Consider the following 19036-nt stretch of genomic DNA (forward strand, 5'->3'; position numbering starts at 1 on the left):
ACTAGCTCTGTAGACCAGGCTGGTCTCGAACTCACAGAGATCCACCTGCCTCTGCCTCCCGAGTGCTGGGATTAAAGGTGTGCGCCACCATCGCCTGGCGGTCATTTTGTTTTTTAAACTGCCATCTCACTATGTGCCTAGACTGGCTTCAAACTTAAAATTTTCTGCCTCAGTTGAAGAATGCATGCCCATTAAGTAAATCTGTTTGTTTCTTTACTTTGGAGACAGGGTCTCTCTATTTTAGTCCTAAATATCCTAAAATTTGCTATATATATAGACCAGGCGGGCGTTGAACTCACAGAAATCCTCCTGCTTCCTCCCATGTGTCAGGATTAAAGGCGTTTGTCACCATGCCAGGTCAGAAATAAATAATTTTTAACAAATGCTAAATTACTTTTTCTTTCTTTTTATTTGTTTGTTTGTTTAGAGGCAGGTCTCACTATGCAGCCTTGGCTGGCCTGGTGCTCACTATGTAGACCAGACTGACCATGATTCTATACTGATCTACCTGCCTCTACATCCTGAATGGTGGAACTAAAGGCATGAGCTATCGTGGTCAGCTTAATAAATGTTTATTGAACATTAAAACCAATCCCCAGTTTTTAAAGAACATCAGCTACTTCAGAAGTTAATTTCTAGGGTTTAGGTTTTGCTTTTATGCTCAGTTTTGGAGATCAAATACTGAGCCTTGTATATGTCAGGCAAGTGTTATACCACTGAGTTATACTCGTAGCGAGGAAATTAGTATCTAAAGTAAAACTCCTCTTTTCTCAGTAGCTAGAAAATACCAATGTAGGAATGGCAAGCCTCTTCCACAGATTGTCTAACAAACATTTATCACCTGTAATCATACCATGAGCAATGAAGAACAAAGACACCTTTTATAACCTCTATCATATTGTTATCTATTATGGTATTTCTCTATCACCCCAATTCAATTTTCTTCCCTATCCTTTTCTTTGGCCCTTTGAAATGGGAAAATAGGAATAGCTAATCAGACTTTCAAGAAGAAAGAAGAAAATAGCATAAAAGGAAAGTAGAATCCTCTTTCCTCCCAGACCAGTACAGCACCACCTCACAGCAGGGACTGCTGGGCACACTCTCCTTTCTAAGTTCTTACCTTAATGCATCTATCCATCAAAAAACAATAACTAAAGAACAAAAGAAAGGTAAAATCTACAACTGCAAGATTTTGGTGTTGAAATAACAACACTCCAGAGAGTGAGAAATCACCTTTAAACGTCACTCGTAAAGATTGGACCATTTGGACAAGGGTAGTTTCCAGTTATTTTGTCCCTGGGTACCACTAGAGTTATTACACACATAGATACCACAGAAGTATTAAATTTTCCAAATGAAAGTAGCAAAATTTTGTGATTGGGCTGGAGAAATGGCTCAGAGGTTAAGAACACTGACTGCTCTTCCAGAGGTCCTGAGTTCAATTCCCAGTAACCACGTGGTGGCTCACAACCCATCTGTAATGAGATCTGGTGCCCTCTACTGACCTGCAGCATACATGCAGACAGCATATGGTATAATCAATTAATAAGCAAATCTTTAAAAAAAAAACTTTGTGATTATCACACGGTTTCAATTTGATATCACATCAAGTAAAAGTCTTGAAAAGCAGAGCAAGTTTTACTCAGAAAATCTCATACATACCAGGGTCGGGACAGTGAACATCTGAACAGACAGTGCGGTTATCGAGATGCTCCTGTCATGATCATCGCTGATATATTCCTTCTGCAGTTGTTTATAGTACTGAAAGTGATGGAAGAGGAGAGCTGATTTGAATCACAGCTGAAACCTTTACATTCTAAGTTTTAATAACTGTCTCAAGTGTGACACAGTTCATAAGATGATGAGTTAATATAATTCTGTTTATCATTATCATAGTCAACAAAAATGTAGACAGCAAGAAAAAGAAGAATACTAAAATATAAATTAAATGACGGTGATCTAGCAGAGTTAGAAAGATTATTAACTTTAAAAACAAAATACACAGGTGAAAATCATGGCAGAGTGTAATAGTGCAGTTTTCCCTTTCTTAAAACAAAACAAACAACAAAAAAGAAAAGAAAAGCCCTATGGCAATGTTTGACAGTTTCTACTTAACAGTATAGAGCTGGATATATTAAAAGTATTTAGCAACGTATATAAAGCAGGAAGCCAATCACTCATATTCAGTCAATCCTCAAGCAGAGTAGGCTTAATATTTTTTTATGCACAGTGGTGAATTACAGCTGAAAACCAGCCCTGCTGTGTTAGATCAAAGGCAGCACCACACCTACCGAGTATCAAGCATCATTTATGTATAAACAGAGTTGCAAACAATTTACCTATTTAATTTTTCTCACCAGAATCCTAGAGTTTAAGAGGAAACCATGCTGTACAAAAACTGTATTTCATCTAAGTAAGCTTAGCTTTTGTATAATAGAATAAAATTTCATTTCAGATTAGCTATTCAGTCTATGTAGGCCCAGTAAACTTATCTCTAAAATGTTTAGAAAATATTTACATCTTCAGCTATCATCACTTCCAAAGAAGACATATACATATACTTTTAAAATACTAGTTATCATTTTATGTGCTATGGGTGTTTTGCCTATCTAGGAGTGTCTGTGGTGGCCAGAAGAGAACATCAGATTCCCCAGAACTGGAGTGAACTGCCATGTTGGTGCTAGGAATTAAACCCAGGTCCTCTAGAAGAACAAATGCTCTTAAGCCATCTCTCTGGCCCCTAAATGTTAGTTTTTAAATATCTACTTATAAAATCTAAAGAAGGTTGCCATTGTCCCTCTCTGCTTTCAACTCTAGTTTTGGTTCTACTTCTATCCTGTCCTAAGTCTCTCAGAACTGTTTGAAAATTAAAATCAGAAGGAGTTGTCAGGCAGTGGTGGTGCACACCTTTAATCCCCAGCACTCAGCAAACAGAGGGAAGCGGATCTCTGTGAGTTTAAGGCTAGCCAGGATGCCAAAGTGAGGCCCTGTCCCAAAAGGGTAAGGAGGGCTAGAGAGATAGCTTAGTGGTTAAGAGCACTGGTTGTTTTTCCAAAGGACTCAGGTTCCATTCCCAGAAGCCACAAAGTGGCTCAAAGTCATCTATAACTCAAATTCCATGAGATTTAACACCCACTTCTGGCTTCTGTGGGCAGCAGGCACATGTTACACAGACATACAGGTTAAAGAGGTTAAATACCCATATACACAAAATAAAAGTAAGTAAATCTTCAAAAAAATCAAAAGGAGTCAATAAATACTTATTGTATATTTTTAAGTAAGGCAAAATAAAAAAACTCCCCATTCTGTGTATCCTTGCAATGTTACATGGATGATAAGCAAAAAGACATTAACAATGTATGGCACCTGGAACAGATCAATAAAGCAACATAAGAGAGTTTTAATTTCATCTTTGTGTTTTTAATCTCAGTTAAATTACTAGTCTGCTACTTCCTGCTTCTGTCACATGCACATCTGCTCCTTTTTCCTGCTCTTCCCTTAAGCAGTCACTTCTATTTTTGTAGTAATTTTACCATCAGGCAAATAAATGATCAAAAAGGACAAGTGAAAAAAAAAGACAAAGAAGGATGAATGCATGTATGAATGTAATAACCTGCCTTTGCGTGGCCCTGGGAAACTGTCTTTCTCTAAAACTGCTATTGGCGTTGTACCAACCATCATTTGTAAAAGTACTTATATAATATAAAATAATATATTTTTAGCGAAGAAATTAATAAGAATGTTTTAGATGAGTTCCATTTAAAACTGTGCTTCCATTACTTCATTTGTAAAAATTATATTTACTGGTATTTATAAACAGCAATTACCTTCACAAATTCCATAGCAAAGAGTTTTTTGTATTCCATCTCCATAAAAAAACTACTAAAGATCAGTTCATGAAGGATCTTACGGGCTCCTGTAGATCATCAGGGAACAGAGGTGAGGGCGTTATCAGGACAGAATTATTACAGGCATTAGAAATAATAGAGGTGGTTTGTTTTTATTACCATGCTAATAGCTTCAAATATGCAGTAATATTTAATATCATGAATTAAAAACACAATTTTTAATTCTAAATTTAATTTAAAAAACCATCAATCTCTTTTCTGTACCTCTCTCATCACTCCATCTTACCTTTTATTCTCTCCAAACCATTTTTTTAATCACATTTTAAGACTTATTTTATTCTTAATTATGTGTAGGTGTGCATGTGGCAGGGGGTATGTATACAGAGGCTAGAAAAAGAAGTCAGATCTCCTGGAGCTGTAGTTACAGGCAGTTGTGAGTCACCTAAGTTTGGTACAGAGTACGGAACTTGGGTCCTCTGCAAGACCAGTGGCCCCTCTTAACCTCTGAGCCACTTCTCCTGCCCTCATTTCACCAGTTTTTACTGCTCCTCTCAGAACTGCTTTGCACTGTACCTTTGCCACACCTTTAGACTCTCGTCTATCACTTACTTTCTAGTTCCCATTTGTATTTTTATAGTGAAAACATAGCTTTACTAAAAGCATTGTTACATGAATCTTATTAATTATACTTTAACTGGCTCTGTCTAAATGAAAAGCACTATTATTAAAAAACAGTATTTCTGAATTTTAACCAAGAAAAATGAAATTGGTTAACCTTGCCTTCACATATAACATTAATCAAGATTGTGATCAGTAACTGACTTCATACAGGGAAAACCTGGATTCTGTGATGAAGCCATAATCTCCCCCTGGATTCCTGATGTACTACAAGTAGAGGTCTACCTACCTTTATAAAGTTTTGCATCCCAGAGCATTAGTCTGCTTATAAAACAGGGATTTTCAGAGCCAGGTTCTTCTACAAGGCAGGCCTGGCAAAAGATCTGCCTAAAGTCACCTACAAATAAAGGAAAACAAATTATTTTTCTTCATATGATATTCTCCTAAAAGTGTTCAAATAATAATATGTGAAAAGATTAAAATTAACCTTGCTATGTTTGATGTCAAGAATAATCATGTCATCAAAGACTCAAGAGCCAATAAAGGATGTTATTAGACACTATACATTTGAAAACAAACTTGTATTATACATTTGAAATGTAATCCTGAAAAAAATCAATCAAAATGGATACTTGACCAAGAAAGAAGAAATCTCAAAGATATTTACATATTTTTATAAAATGCAATAGTTAATTAGAAATCAGATAAATAGTGTATATACTTACTTGAATAGCTCATAATTTTGTTCATCCAAGAGCCAAGGCGCAAAGCAAATTTCTGGTGAGCCATAACCACGGAGTGCAACACTTCCACGTGGAGCGGGTGCTGAGAGACATTTTCTGAATGACTCTACAAACAACAGGAGGAGTGAAAAGAAGCATTTAAACTGTGCTTTAAGTAACCTATACTTCATAAAAGAGCCGCATAGCCCACAAGTTCCAAGTTCCCAGACCTATTTATTTTTACTCATGACACCAACCATGGCAATAATAAAATCTTTTTATCTTTTCTACTTAGGCTCCTAGAAATAAATCTACATTGCCTTTTGAAATTCTCTTTGTAGATAATTCAGAAAGTTACCTTTATGTCCTCTTTTGCTTCCTGGCAAGCAGCATAAACGCCTGCTTTGACAGCCCGGCGACCCTAATTGTAGGTGAAAATGAGAATGGGATAGTGGGATGGTAATCACAATCAGCAAGTAACATACCTAAAGAATGGCCAAGTATGAATCATTTGTTGTCTAGAAGTTTTAAGATGCTAGAATAAAATCAAGGTATGATGTCATTAAACTCCAACAACCAGGAGGAAGGAAGACCTCAAATTGAAAGGACATCCTGAGCTACATAATGAGAGTCAAAAAGGGCTAAACCAGGTAGACATGGTGTTACACTCCTTTAATTTCAGCACTTGGGAGGCAGAGCAAGTAGATGTCTATGATTTTTTAGGCTAACTTGATCTTTATAGTGAGGTATAGTATAGCCAGAGCTACACAGTGAAACCCTGACTCAAAAAGAAAATAAAGGCACAGGTGTGTGTGTGTGTGTGTGTGTGTGTGTGTGTGTGTGTGTGTGTGTGTTTTTAAACCAGTAAGGCTGCCACATTCCTCTTACTCCCAGAACTCAGGAAATGAAAGCAGGAGGATCAGGAGTTCAAGATTGTTTTCAGCTACACATCAAGCTTAAGGTCGGCTGGGCTACAAGCAACTCTGTCTCAAAACAAAACACCTCCCAGGACAAAGAATGTAGTTCAATGAAAGAACGTTTATCAGGCTAACATAGGCAAGATGAAAGATCCTATGGCCAGACAGGAATTTTTTTTAATTTAAAAAACTTTGACAATTTCATGTATATAATGAATTTTCGTCACTTCAATACCCATTATCTTCTCTTACCCCCCTCCCTCTCGTACTAAAACCCTTCTTCCAAACAAATCCTTCCTACTTTTGTGTCTTTCTATTTGGTAACTCACTGGAGTTTAATTATAGCTGCTTGAATGATGGAGGATAGGGAGTTATTTACTGGACTATGAACAACTTACTAGTGACAATATCACTGGAAAAAATGATAACCCTTCCCTCAGCAACCATTAACTGGCAATAGTCCTCAGGGAGGAATGAGGCTCACACTCTCCTCCCCTATCCATGATGCTACATTGAAAGACCTAATCCCGTTCAGGTAATCAGTTCCTGTGAGTTCAGGACGGTAACAGTTAATTCATGCCCAGAAGTCAGCTTCCAATTTTAAGTCTATAATAAACCACCTTTTAAAAAAGCAGTTAGCACCTGAATGCCAGAAATGGATGTAAGACAGCAACATAATTCACGTGGTGATCACGAACCTCTTTGTCTATGGCAGTGGTGTGCAACTGTGCCTCTGCGAGCTCACAGTCAAGAGCTCTTTGTAGACTGTATATCACATGATCGTATGAATGGTGCTCATCGTTGAAAAGGACACAATAGTATCTTTCATTTTTCTCCCTATTAAAAAAAAACATATTCAGACAGTAAAGCAAACAAAATGCCCTGTATTCTAAAGCAGCACCATGCGATTTCCTATCTATAGGGAAATAACATGAATATTGATACATGATATGATTTTAAATAATACAGTGCTATGGAATTAAAAAAGAATCCCAGCAAGAAATGCTGATACACAGGTACTTGAAAGGCTGAGGCAAAAAAACTAGTTGTGTCCACAAGCTTGAGACTCGGCTAGGTAACACTCTATGATGCCTTGTCTCCAAAAACTGAAACAAAATCACTAAGTATCACTTCCTCAGTGTTTTCTTTTCTCCAACTTCCTGAAGTCTCATCTTAGCGGCAGTTGGTCCTAAACACCACTCTAAACTTTCTTTTGCTTGACTCACACACTGACAAAGGGAGAAACTGTATTCAGCTTGGAGTCTTTAAGTAGGCAATGATAGATAACCAGATTTTATTTTTGTATTCATTTTCTATTTAAGTGATGCTCTGGGCTGGAGAAATGGCTCAGCAGTTAAGAACAAATACTGCTCTTGTAGAGGACCTGAGTTTGTTGGGAGCTGCAGATCCCTGGTCCCTCGACTTTCTTTGCTTCCTTTAGACCCTTTGCCTACTGGAGTGAACTGAGCAAAATACCTGTGCCTGCATCTGCTCTGAGCATGAGACCTTGATGGCAGGCTGATGAAGTCTGCGAGCTGAAAGATCCTGAGAGCTGGGCGTGGCTAAGGATCCATATAAGCTGCCCCTGAGCACAAGAAAGTGGGCATTGGCATTCTTGTATCAAGGATGACCCGTGTCCGTGTCTCTCTCTGTCTCTTTGTGTGTTTTTAAGTCTCTCAGCCCAGTTTCCAGGTAGCATACCGTCTTGTAGTTACATGGGCACTATCTATAGGGAAATAACATTCGGTTTTCTACATGAGTTCAGTTCCCAGTATCTCCTACAAAATCCTCTGGCTTCTGTGGGCACACACATGGTGCACTCACACAGGCAGACATCTAAATAAAAAGCCAATCTTAAGAGATACTGGCATTATAGTTTCATGAGGGAAAGTGGATTGGTTGGTTTGCTTTTTCCAGTGTGTAAAATGTCAGCACCCCCACTTTGACTCTGGGATCTCAGACAGGCCTCTGACTTCAGATTTGTGACAGAACAGTGCCTATTCTAACTCTAGGAAGAGAATAATGTCTAACATTCCAGAGTTTTGTGAGAATCTCATGCAATCTGTAAAAACGGTGGCTATCGATTATATATCATCAACTTTAAATCTTCTATAATATGGCTTTCAAAAATCCTATTGACCCTCTAAGGGGAAGATTCTTTCACCGCCCTTACAATTTGGAAGCAGAGTTTCAGGTGGGCTAGAGGGGTGCACATGGTCACAACACAAATAAGCAGTGAGGGGCTAGAAGGCCAATCTGTGTTTCTCACCCATAGATGACAATCTAGCACAGCTGTTGTGTTAGGAAGTGCTTATATTATATTTACTGATACAAAATTTTTTAAAAGGTTTCAGCTGCCATTATCATTTATTTGAAATTCAAGTACCTACAGATAAAACTTTTCAATACTTTTATTTCCTCAAGAAGCTTATGGCCGGGCCATGGTGACGCACGCCTTTAATCCCAGCACTCGGGAGGCAGAGGCAGGCTGATCTTTGAGTCCGAGGCCAGCCTGGTCTACAAGAGCTAGTTCCAGGACAGGCTCCAAAGCTACAGAGAAACCTTGTCTCGAAACCCCCCCCCCCCAAAAAAAGAAGTTGTTTATGGACCAATACTGACATACTGACTTTTTAAAAAAAGCATTTATGTCACTAAAATTATTAATTTTTTCCTTTTTTTTTTTTCAAGACAGGGTTTCTCTGTAGCATTGGACACTGTCCTGAAACTAGCTCTTGTAGACCAGGCTGGCCTTGAACTCACAGAGATCCACCTGTCTCTGCCTCCCAAGTAAGGGAATTAAAGGTGTGCACAACCATTATTCGATGTAAAATTCTTTTTTGTCACTAAAATTCCTAATTATTTATCTCTTCTTATATAATTAACTCCCTGAAAACAATCTCTCCTCACAAAATTTGTACATGGATTTGTACTGTGGTTCTGTAAATCTTTAAGTACTATACAAGTAGAAACAGTCCCACACGGCCTGAACTACATTTTCATATTCAGAATTCCCTTTTTATTGTTTTGTGCTAAAGTCTCACCATGTAACTCTGCCCGGCCTAGACCTTGCTATGTAGAGCAGGCTGGCCTTGAATTCAGATATCCACCTGCCTCTGCCTCCTCCTTTTTCTATTAAGTTAAAAGCAACGATGGCAATGCAAATTAGAATTGCTGTTAGATAGAAGTTGCTGAGGTTTGTTTTTTTTTTTAAATCTAAATACAAGTTAAATCTTGATGCAATAATCCTAGCATACTATTTCCAAAGCATAAGGGAAAAAGCTATTGTAACATCTCTCATTAAATTTGTCTTGATCAGGGATGAGCTAAATATCCAGGCTAAATGAAGATTATTCTGAGGTTCTGCTGTTCACAAACATCTTTGAGAAGCCAGACCTTGATCCAGGCCAAAATCAAAATAGGCAACTTACTTACCCACCAGCATTAGCAGCTATAAATAGGACAAACCTTATAAATACAACAAGCCCCTGAAAATGTTGGCTTTTTTCTTCTTATAGATTTGAAATTTCTTTACTTTTCTTTGGCTTAACTCTTGCATAGTATCTAAGTATTTCAAGTAAAAATACTTTGAAAATATTCCCAAGAGAGACAATCTCTGTACATATTTCTTTTTTTAATATTTATTTATTATGTATACAATATTCTGTCTGTGTGTATACCTGCAGGCCAGAAGAGGGCACCAGACCCCATTACAGATGGTTGTGAGCCACCATGTGGTTGCTGAGAATTGAACTCAGGGCCTTTGGAAGAGCAGGCAGTGTTCTTAACCACTGAGCCATCTCTCCAGCCCCTCTGTACATTTTTCAAGGTGATAATAAATTTAGATGACTCCATGCTGAAGAGCCCACACCCACTCTTATCTTGGCATCAAAATGAATCTGAGATACCACCTTACACCAGTCAGAATGGTTAAGATCAAAAACACTAATAATAGCTTATGTTGCAGAGGATGCAGAGTAAGGGTAACATTCCTCCATTGCTGATGGGAATGCAAACTTGTACAATCACTCTGGAAATCAGTATGATTCTTTCTCTGAATACTGGGAATCAACCTATCTCAGGAGCCAAAAATATCACTCTTGGGCATATATCCAAAGGATGCACACTCATACTACAAGGACATTTGTTCAGCTATGTTCATAGCAGCATTATTTGTAATAGCCAGAACCTGGAAACAACCTAGATGACCCTCAGCCAAAGAACAGATAAAGAAAATGTGGTAAATGTATATAATGGAATACTATACAGCGGTAAAAAAAAAAACAATGACATCTTGAAATTTGCATGCAAATGGATGGAACTAAAAAAAAAATCCTGAGTGAGATAACCCAGAAAGAGAAACATAGTATGTACTCACTCATAAGTGGATACTAGCTGTAAAGCAAAGGATAACAAGCCTATAGTCCACAACCCAAGAGAAGCTAAGTAACAAGGAGAACCCTTAGAGAAACATACATAGATCCCCCTGGGAAGGGGAAATAGATAAGATCTCCTGACAAAATTGGGACCATACGAGTAGGGGGAGAAGGGAGAGTAGAAGGGGAGGAGGAGGGGAGAAGGGGAGAGAACTTGAAGAAACTGGATAGTAGAGATGGAGGAAGGACAGAGATGGAGATCAAGGAAAGAGATATTTTGATTGAGGGAGCCATTGTGGGGCTAGCAAGAAACATGGCACTAGAAAATTTCCCAGAAATCCATACAAGGATGACCCCAGCTAAGACCTTAAGCAATAGTGGAAAGGGTGCCTGAACTAGCCTTGCCCTGTAGTCAGACTGATGACTATGTCTTAAATGTCACCATAGAAACTTCATCCAGCAACTAAAGGAAAACAGAGGCCGAGACCCGCAGCAGAGCACTAAGCTGAGCTCTCAAAGTCCAGTTGAAGGGTGGGAGAAGTTAGAATATGAGCAAAGAAGTCAAGACCATGATGGGTACACCCACTGAAACAGTCTACCTGAGCTAATGGGAGCCCACCAACTCCAGCCAGACAGGGAAGGAACAAGCATAGGACCAAACTAGTCCCTCTGAATGTGGGTGAAAGCTGTAGGCTGGGGCAGATTGTGGGGCCACTGGCAGTGGCACCAGGATTTATCCCTATTGCTTGTACTGGCTTTTTAGAACCCATTCTCTTTGGATAGATAACTTGCTCAGCCTAGAAACAGCAGGGAGGGCCTTGGTCCTTCCTCAAAGCCATGTGCCTTACCAGCTCATGGGGAGGTATGGGGAGTGGGTGGGGGGGGGTGGGTAGGAAGGTAGAGGGAATGAGAGGATGGGAGGAAATGGGAACTGAGATTGGTATGTAAAATGAAAAAGATTGTTTTCTTTTAAAAAAAATAAAATAAAGTGAAAAAAAGAAAAAACTATTCTAAAAAATAGTTGTGCTTATATCTATTCCATAATAATAATAAATTCTAACATAAAGGAGAAAGGGAGGGAGGGAGGGAAGAGGGGAAGAAGAAAGGGAAGAGAGGGTGGGCAGGAGGAAGGGGGTCTTCTTAGGAGGTGACTCAACAGTGTGCACTTGCCTTGTATGTACAAGCCCTAGTATAGGAAGGAAGGGCCACAGACACAGACAGCCACCACTAAAGCCTGTGGCTTCTGACAGCTCCCACCTTATCTGTAGTTCAGGAGGCAGTTCCTTTTCTTCTTCCCATATAGTCATTTCTACAAAGTATTTTATCACTGAAGGGAATATTTTCCTGGCTTGAGCAATCACCTCTTCATTCAATGGGCAATTCAAGGTCTGTGAGGAAACAAAATAAAATATACTGAGATTGTGTCCAAATAAATGGATAAGGAAGATAATGTTAAGTATTTAAAATAATCATTCAGTGAGTTCATTACAATATCCGCTAGGAATCAATTCAAGTTGAGTTCATAGGCTCTTGGTAGAGTTACAGATGACAGAAAGAAACACACAGACTGTGGAGTACCTTTTATCCATACTTTCCCCTGTGAATACTCTTCATTGTCTTTATGAATAGCTTCATTATAATAATATGCAACAACTGTCTATTCTTTATAATTTATAAGAACTGTTCTTTTTTTTAATATTTATTTATTTATTATGTATACAATATTCTGTCTGTATGCCTGAAGGCCAGAAGAGGGCGCCAGACCTCTTTACAGATGGTTGTGAGCCACCATGTGGTTGCTGGGAATTGAACTCAGGACCTTTGGAAGAGCAGGCAATGCTCTTAACCACTGAGCCATCTCTCCAGTCCCTATAAGAACTGTTCTTGAGCCAGGCAGTGGTGGCGCACGCCTTTAATCTCAGCACTCGGGAGGCAGAGACAGGTAGTTCGCTGTAAGTTTGAGGCCAGCCTGGTCTACAAGAGCTAGTTCCAGGACAGACAGAGCTACACAGAGAAACCCTGTCTCAAAAAACCAAAACCAAAACAAGCAAACAAAACTATTCTTATGGGCTGGGGAAATGGCTCAGCAGTTAAAGGCTAAGCTCATAACTAAAAATAAAAGAGTTTGGTTGCCAGTATCCACAGCTGTCTCTCTAGACACATAAAAACAACTCTCATAGTAGCTTTGGAAGTAGTCACAGCAAGCAGTGATGACAAAGGGTAAAAAATGGGGCCGAGGTGAAGTTCAGTGGTAATCTTTTGCCTATTGTGAGCCAAGTTTGATCCTCGGCACCATAAAACAAGACAAGAAAAATGACAACTTAGCCAACCACAAAAGAAAAATTATTTGTGATTTGCCCAGTATGTACAGTAGCACAACTGCAGAACATAGAGTAGAAAGTCGATTGCTGAGGACTGGGAAAAGAGGGACTCAGTGTTTACTGGGTACAGAGATTTAGTATTGTAAGGGGGCAAAAAAGCTTGAATTCTATTACATAACAGTGTGAGTATAATTATATACAGCTAAAGCGTATTCTTAGTATGGTTAAGATAGATAATTGGCCAAACCACCGACCTACTCTCTTTTTTTTAACACCTACTTTGTCTTCTCACCAATGCGCTATAATTTTAGTTTTAATCCCTCTTCAACATGTCACCTTTTCTGTCCAAATGTCTTTGTTAAAGAGGTAACGTCAACAGTACTGATATCAATATTAGAAGACAACATTCCCACTCACCTTTTCTCCCCTCAACATTTTCTTCCAACCATTCATACAAGTGTTCTTAGGTGAAGAGTTGAAAGAAAGAAATTCTTGCTTCCAGCATGCATCAGAAGCTGAGTTCATGGACAATATCTGATGCTTATGAAGGAATGTTTCAAGAAAAGCATTTGCAACTTAGAAATAAACTCAACTGGAACAAAAGAACCAGAAGCTAATGAAAACAACCAACTACTAAAATAAGAAAATTAACAATTAACCAGAAATATGAAAGAAACTTCTTTTACATGCATAGCAAAGAGCCTCTCTTTAAAGGCTACACAACTAGCTACCAGTATTATTAGTCCAGCATGGGTAAGCTTGGTGATTCTCCATTAAGCTTGGCAAAATTCCATGTAGCTGGCAGAGTATGAATATTACATTCATCAAAGCAGAGAGAATTCAATACTGAATACACGATGTTTCAGGAGTTGATGTGCTACTCAAAGCATCCTTCCCTCACCCCAGATAAACAGTTTCAGAATATTTATTTCTTTTTCAACCTAATTTTAAAGCCAAAATCTTCAAGATCAGATTATTTGGGACCGGATTCAGTTTTTTAAAAATAAAGCTACCTTTCTGGACATGGTGAGACACATCTTTAATCCTAGTACTTAGGAGGCAGAGTCAAGCTGATCTCTCTGAGTTCAAGGCCAGCCTAGTCTATACAGTGAGTTCCAGGCCAAGCAAGTCTATACAAGAGTGGCTCATAAACAAATAACAAATGAACAAGTAAATGAATAAATCTAGCACAATTATTTTCCCCTCCCCTCTTACCTACAAATTATATTTTTTTCTATCATAATGAATTGAATATCTTCTGTTACATTTCCTAAAAGGTATTGTTTATATGGCCATTCATAAATATTTGTCAAATATATTAAATAGAAAAGCAGGCATTTTGTTGTAGCTTGTTCATTTTAGTGTACATGGTAGTAACCAGCTACAATCCCAGTGACTGGAAGGCCATGCTTGGAAGGATTTAAGTTTCAGGCCAGACTGGACTAGACAAACTCTTTTTCTCAAAGAACAGCAGTATACTAACAAACAAAACCTAGAGATCTTTGTAAAGTCTACTGTAGGTTCTCATCACTTTTTGGTTAATTTTCTTGAGGGTTTTTTTCCCGCTTACAATCATAACTATTCCCCCTTATCCTTTACAATATTTACATTTCTGAGCTCAGCCTAGTTTTGATCTGATTGGGAGTTCTTCCAGAACAGATTCTATAGCAGCAACAATGGATCTCTTGTCTCTTAATTCTGAAACACTGGTGCTCCAACATTAAATGTAATTTGTATGGCTTTTGATTTAAGGTCAATATCCCTTAAAGAAATTGAAAATGCTTTCCAAGAAAACTTTCTCCATATGTGCTAATATACAAGCACCTTCACAGGAGAGTTCCAAGAAGGGGTTTCTTCAGCAATGTGAAAATGGTTGTGTTGCAGACCCAGAGAGACTAAGTAACAAGGAAGGTTCATGGGGGGGACACCCAGATCTCCCTGGGAAGGGGAAATAGAAGAGATTTTGTGAGTGGATTACGGGCAGGTGGGATGAGAACATAAGCAATCGTGTAGTGGGGGAACGGAGGGGAGAGTGCTGAGGGGCACTGCTTGGGTGGAAATTTCAGGGTTAGCAATAGTAAAGTAGCCTGAACTGGCTGTCTCCTGTGACCAGATTGGTGCCTGGCCCAACTGTCATCAAGAGGCATCATTTAGCAACTGATGGAGGCAGATGCAGAGCCCCACAGCCAAACAATAGGTGAAGTTTGAGAACCCTGAGGAGAACAAAGGTGTGTAGGAACCAGAGGGGTCAAGAACACTATGAACTACAGAGAAACCCTGTGTGTGTGTGTGTGTGTGTGTGTGTGTGTGTGTGTGTGTGTGTGTGTGAACCAACAACCAGGAAGCCTGCATAGTACTGACCTAGGTCCTCTGCATATTTGTTACAGTTGTGTAGGTTGGTCCTCTTTGGGAATCCTAACTCCAGGAACAGAGGCTGTCTCCTACTCTTTTACTGGCTTTTGGGCCCGCACTCCTAATACTGGCTTACCTTGCCCAGACTACAAGGGGAGATACTTAGTCTTACTGCAAATTATGTGTCATGTTTTATTGATACTCAAAGAAGACTTGCCCTTTCCTGGATGAAGATGGAAGAGGAAGGGATGGCGGAGGGGAATAGTTGGGAGATTGGAAGGGGAGGACGGGGTGAGGCTGCATCAGGGATATAAAATAAAGATGAATAATAAAAAACAAACAAACAAACAAAAACCCCAAAACCATGGATCCACCTAGGAAGGAGAAAAAGACAAGATCTCCAGAGTAAATTGGGAGCATGGGGGTCAAGGGGGAAGGGGAGAGGGGAGGGAAAAAGAGGAGTGGGAGAAAAACATATAGCTCAATTAAAAACAAAGTATTAAAAAAAAAACCTGTTGTGTTGTATCCTAACATGTATGAATTCACCTGTTAATGTTGTATTAGGATCTCAGCGTGAAACTGTTAATAAGACTGATCTAGAACACCTACATCTTGTTAGATCCGACATCAGTGTTTTCTGGCTTCCTAGAACAAATGTACAAAGCCTCCCTTCTTTTCTCCCATGCTCTGGAGCAATTTATAAACTTTTAGTTCTTTAGTGTTAATCAATTTAGTGAATTAAAAAAAATTATCAGTAAAAATTTTAAGCAGAAAAACAGACCCTTTAAATACCCCTTAATTTAAACTTAATAGTGCAACATTTTTCCACATGTTTTATTTATTCTTGTTCAAATATTTTAAGGTAAAATACAGTCATCATGACTTTCATACTCCAGCACATTGTTTTTTAGGGTTTTTTTATTTTTTGCTTTTCGAAACAGGGTTTTTCTGTGTACCCCTGCCTACCCTAGAACTCACTGTTTCTATTAGGCTATCCTTGAACTCAGAGATTCACCTGCCTCTACCATCCAAGTGCTGAGATCAAAGGCATATGCCACCATGCCTGATATAGTACTTTGATATGCAAAAGTACTTTTTTTAATTAAACTTTTTTCATTTATTTTACATACTGACCACAGTTTCTCCTCCTTCCTCTCCTCTGGTTGCCTCCCTCCACCTCCTTCTACCTGCCCCTTCCACTCCTCCTCTGTCTCCATTCAGAAAGGGGCAGGCCAGCCACAGGAGTCAACAAAACATGGTACATCAAGTTGAAGCAGGACCAAGTTCCTCCATCTACATCAAGGTTGGGTGAAGCAACCCAGCATGGGAAATGGGTTCCCAAAAGCTTGCTCAAGCACTTGGGACAGGTATTGATTCTACTGTCAGGAGCCCCACAAACAGATCAAGCTACACAACTATCACACACATGCAGAGAGCCTAGGTTGGTCCCAATGGTATGTAACTTTTAATAAGAAAGAATATCATAACACCATTATTTTATCTAAAAACATATATGATTAAATATTATCTAACAGAACTTATTCAATTTTCCTAATCATTCTTCCTACCTTTTTAAAGGAATTTACTTTTTATTTTCTTTTTTAAAAGATTTATTAGCCAGGCGGTAGTAATGTACTTCTTTAATCCCAGGACTCCTGGAGCAGAGGCAGACAAATCTGAGTTCAAGGCTAGCCTGGTTTACAAAGCAAGTTCCAGGACAGCCAGGGCTAGAAAGAGAAACTCTGTCTCAAAAAGCCAGAAAAAAATTATTATTTATTTTTATGTGTAAGAATGTTTTGCCTGCACGTTTGTAGCACACATGTGCCCTTGGAGAACAGAAGAGGGTGCCAGATCCTCTGGAACCAGTCCCCTATTAGTTGGTCTGTGTATGCGTGTGTGCGTGGGTGTGTTTCCATGCAACCGTCTGCAGAGGACAGTCATGCCAGATCCTCTTGGAACTGCCTGATGTGAGTGCTGGGAACTGAACTTCTGCAAGAGCAGTACATGATCTCAAGCACTGAGCCATCTCCCCAGCTCCATTCCTCTTAGCGTCTATAAACGTTTCTTGAAACCAAGATCCACAGACTGCATTTGGTTGTTGTGACTCTCAAGTGCTGGACATCCACATCTAACTTAATCTCCCATCCCAAGCGCTCCTCCCCCATCTTTTTTTCTTCATGAAGACAACCAGTTTTTCTGCTAAAAGACAAAACAAACAAAACCAAACACCTATATTCTATATTTTTCCTGGTACCGTTGTTTGTTGTTATAAATTAGAAGGTACTGTGAAGGTTTGGTGATGTCCAGATTAAGTATTTTAACTCGGACTTTCATAAATGAGCTGCTAATAACAACTTTATTGTGACATAAGCAGTATCACTACAATTTACTCATTTAAGTGTACAATTTGAGCTGTACATGGTGGTTCGTGCTTAATCTCAGCATGTGGGAGACTGAGCCAGGAGGGTGGCCATGAGCTCAGTGACAACACTATCTATGGAGTAAGACCCTATCTCACAAAAAAAAAAAGTAAACTGCCTACTAATCCTCATGTTTATACACATATGCTAGTGTTCTCTGTCCTCAAAGAAGAGTCCGATAGCTGTGGAAGAGTCTGACAGCTGTAGGGACAGTTAATGCAGAGGCTCAAAGTGCCTACAGGAAATGATAGGTGATGGAGTGCTAAGGTCTAATTGAGGCATTGGTTGGCATCCTCCAAGGCTCAGAGAACACACGGCTGAAAACAGGGGGAGCAGAAGGGTAAGAGCAAGAGAATAGGTCCTATTATGTGTAGTAGGAATAGGGGATGGTAAAAAGATGTCCCAGGACATGACACAGCCACTGCCTGCCTCATGCATTCTTAGCACCTGTGGTTACATACACAAAACTTACACAAGATTGGGCTTAGTATTTTCTCATAGAGAGGGCACCTGAGGCCCATCCTATCCTGACTGACAGCTGGCGGTTAATGGTTGCTGTGGGTGGGGGTATCATTTTATAGGGTATACCTGCTAAAAAGTAGCTCAGACTTTTTATAATTTCCCTGCAGTCTAGCATGTTCCCTCAGTTGCAACATTCTCAATGAATTGAAACCTTTGCTCCTGGGTTTCAGGTGGTAAACAGACAACCATTAAATGGTACACGCCCGCAATCCCAACACTTGGTAGGCTGAGGCAGGATGATCAGTAGAGTTAGGGGCTGGCTGGCCTAGGCTACTCAGCAAGTTTCAGGCCAGCTTAGGCTATACTTACTGTTGGAGCTTGTATCAAACAAGGAAACAAATACAAACAAAACAGCAGACAAGGAAAGGCTTTCAGTACATTCACAGATGTGTACAAACACAGTCAGTAACAGATTATTTTCTCTACACCTAACAGACAATTTTTATTGCATCTCATCCCTCTAGCCCAAATACCTTGCTTATTCTTACTTCCTCTCCTATCCCCTTTCCCCTATTCCCTCTTCACTTCCTGACTTACTGATACCCTTAGCCCCCAAACCAAATAACAACTACATAGTGTGTTTCTCCAATCAGCACCTTAGTGCTGCTGTCTCAAAGCCATGCTGGGGTCTAAGGTGAAGCACAGGAACATTTCCTGCAGCTCATACTGGGACTGTTGTCAAGCCAGCCTTCAGTCAGCTTTCCCCAAGCAAACATAAAGACAAAGCACCAGGAGGGCTCCCATAAAACAAAACAAATCAAATCAACAAAACAGAGAGAAAAAGGAGAACCAAAACCAGAGGCCACTTAGCTCTCAATACATGCACAAAGTACAACAAAAGATACAATAAATATAGCATTACACTACACTTCCACAAACTCACGACTTTTTTTTTCTTTTTTTTCCTTTTTTTTTATTATTATTTTTTTATTGAGAAAAAAAA

The 19036-nt window shown here is 39.3% G+C and overlaps 1 protein-coding gene across 1 annotated transcript in view; it reads right to left on the minus strand.

Moving 5' to 3' along the window:
- Positions 1 to 19036, minus strand: part of Ubr1 (ubiquitin protein ligase E3 component n-recognin 1) — a 133572-nt gene that overhangs the window by 83222 nt on the left and 31314 nt on the right. Inside the window, exons 5-11 of the mRNA XM_005364485.1 lie at positions 11736 to 11866; positions 6804 to 6942; positions 5547 to 5609; positions 5192 to 5315; positions 4756 to 4863; positions 3828 to 3916; positions 1643 to 1761 (exon numbers count right to left, since the gene is read on the minus strand). Of these exons, the coding sequence (XP_005364542.1) occupies positions 1643 to 1761; positions 3828 to 3916; positions 4756 to 4863; positions 5192 to 5315; positions 5547 to 5609; positions 6804 to 6942; positions 11736 to 11866 (773 nt within the window). The remainder of the gene's footprint in view (positions 1 to 1642; positions 1762 to 3827; positions 3917 to 4755; positions 4864 to 5191; positions 5316 to 5546; positions 5610 to 6803; positions 6943 to 11735; positions 11867 to 19036) is intronic.

Source organism: Microtus ochrogaster (assembly GCF_000317375.1).
Source record: "Microtus ochrogaster isolate Prairie Vole_2 chromosome 14 unlocalized genomic scaffold, MicOch1.0 chr14_random_1, whole genome shotgun sequence".
NCBI classification, from domain to species: Eukaryota; Metazoa; Chordata; class Mammalia; order Rodentia; family Cricetidae; genus Microtus; species Microtus ochrogaster.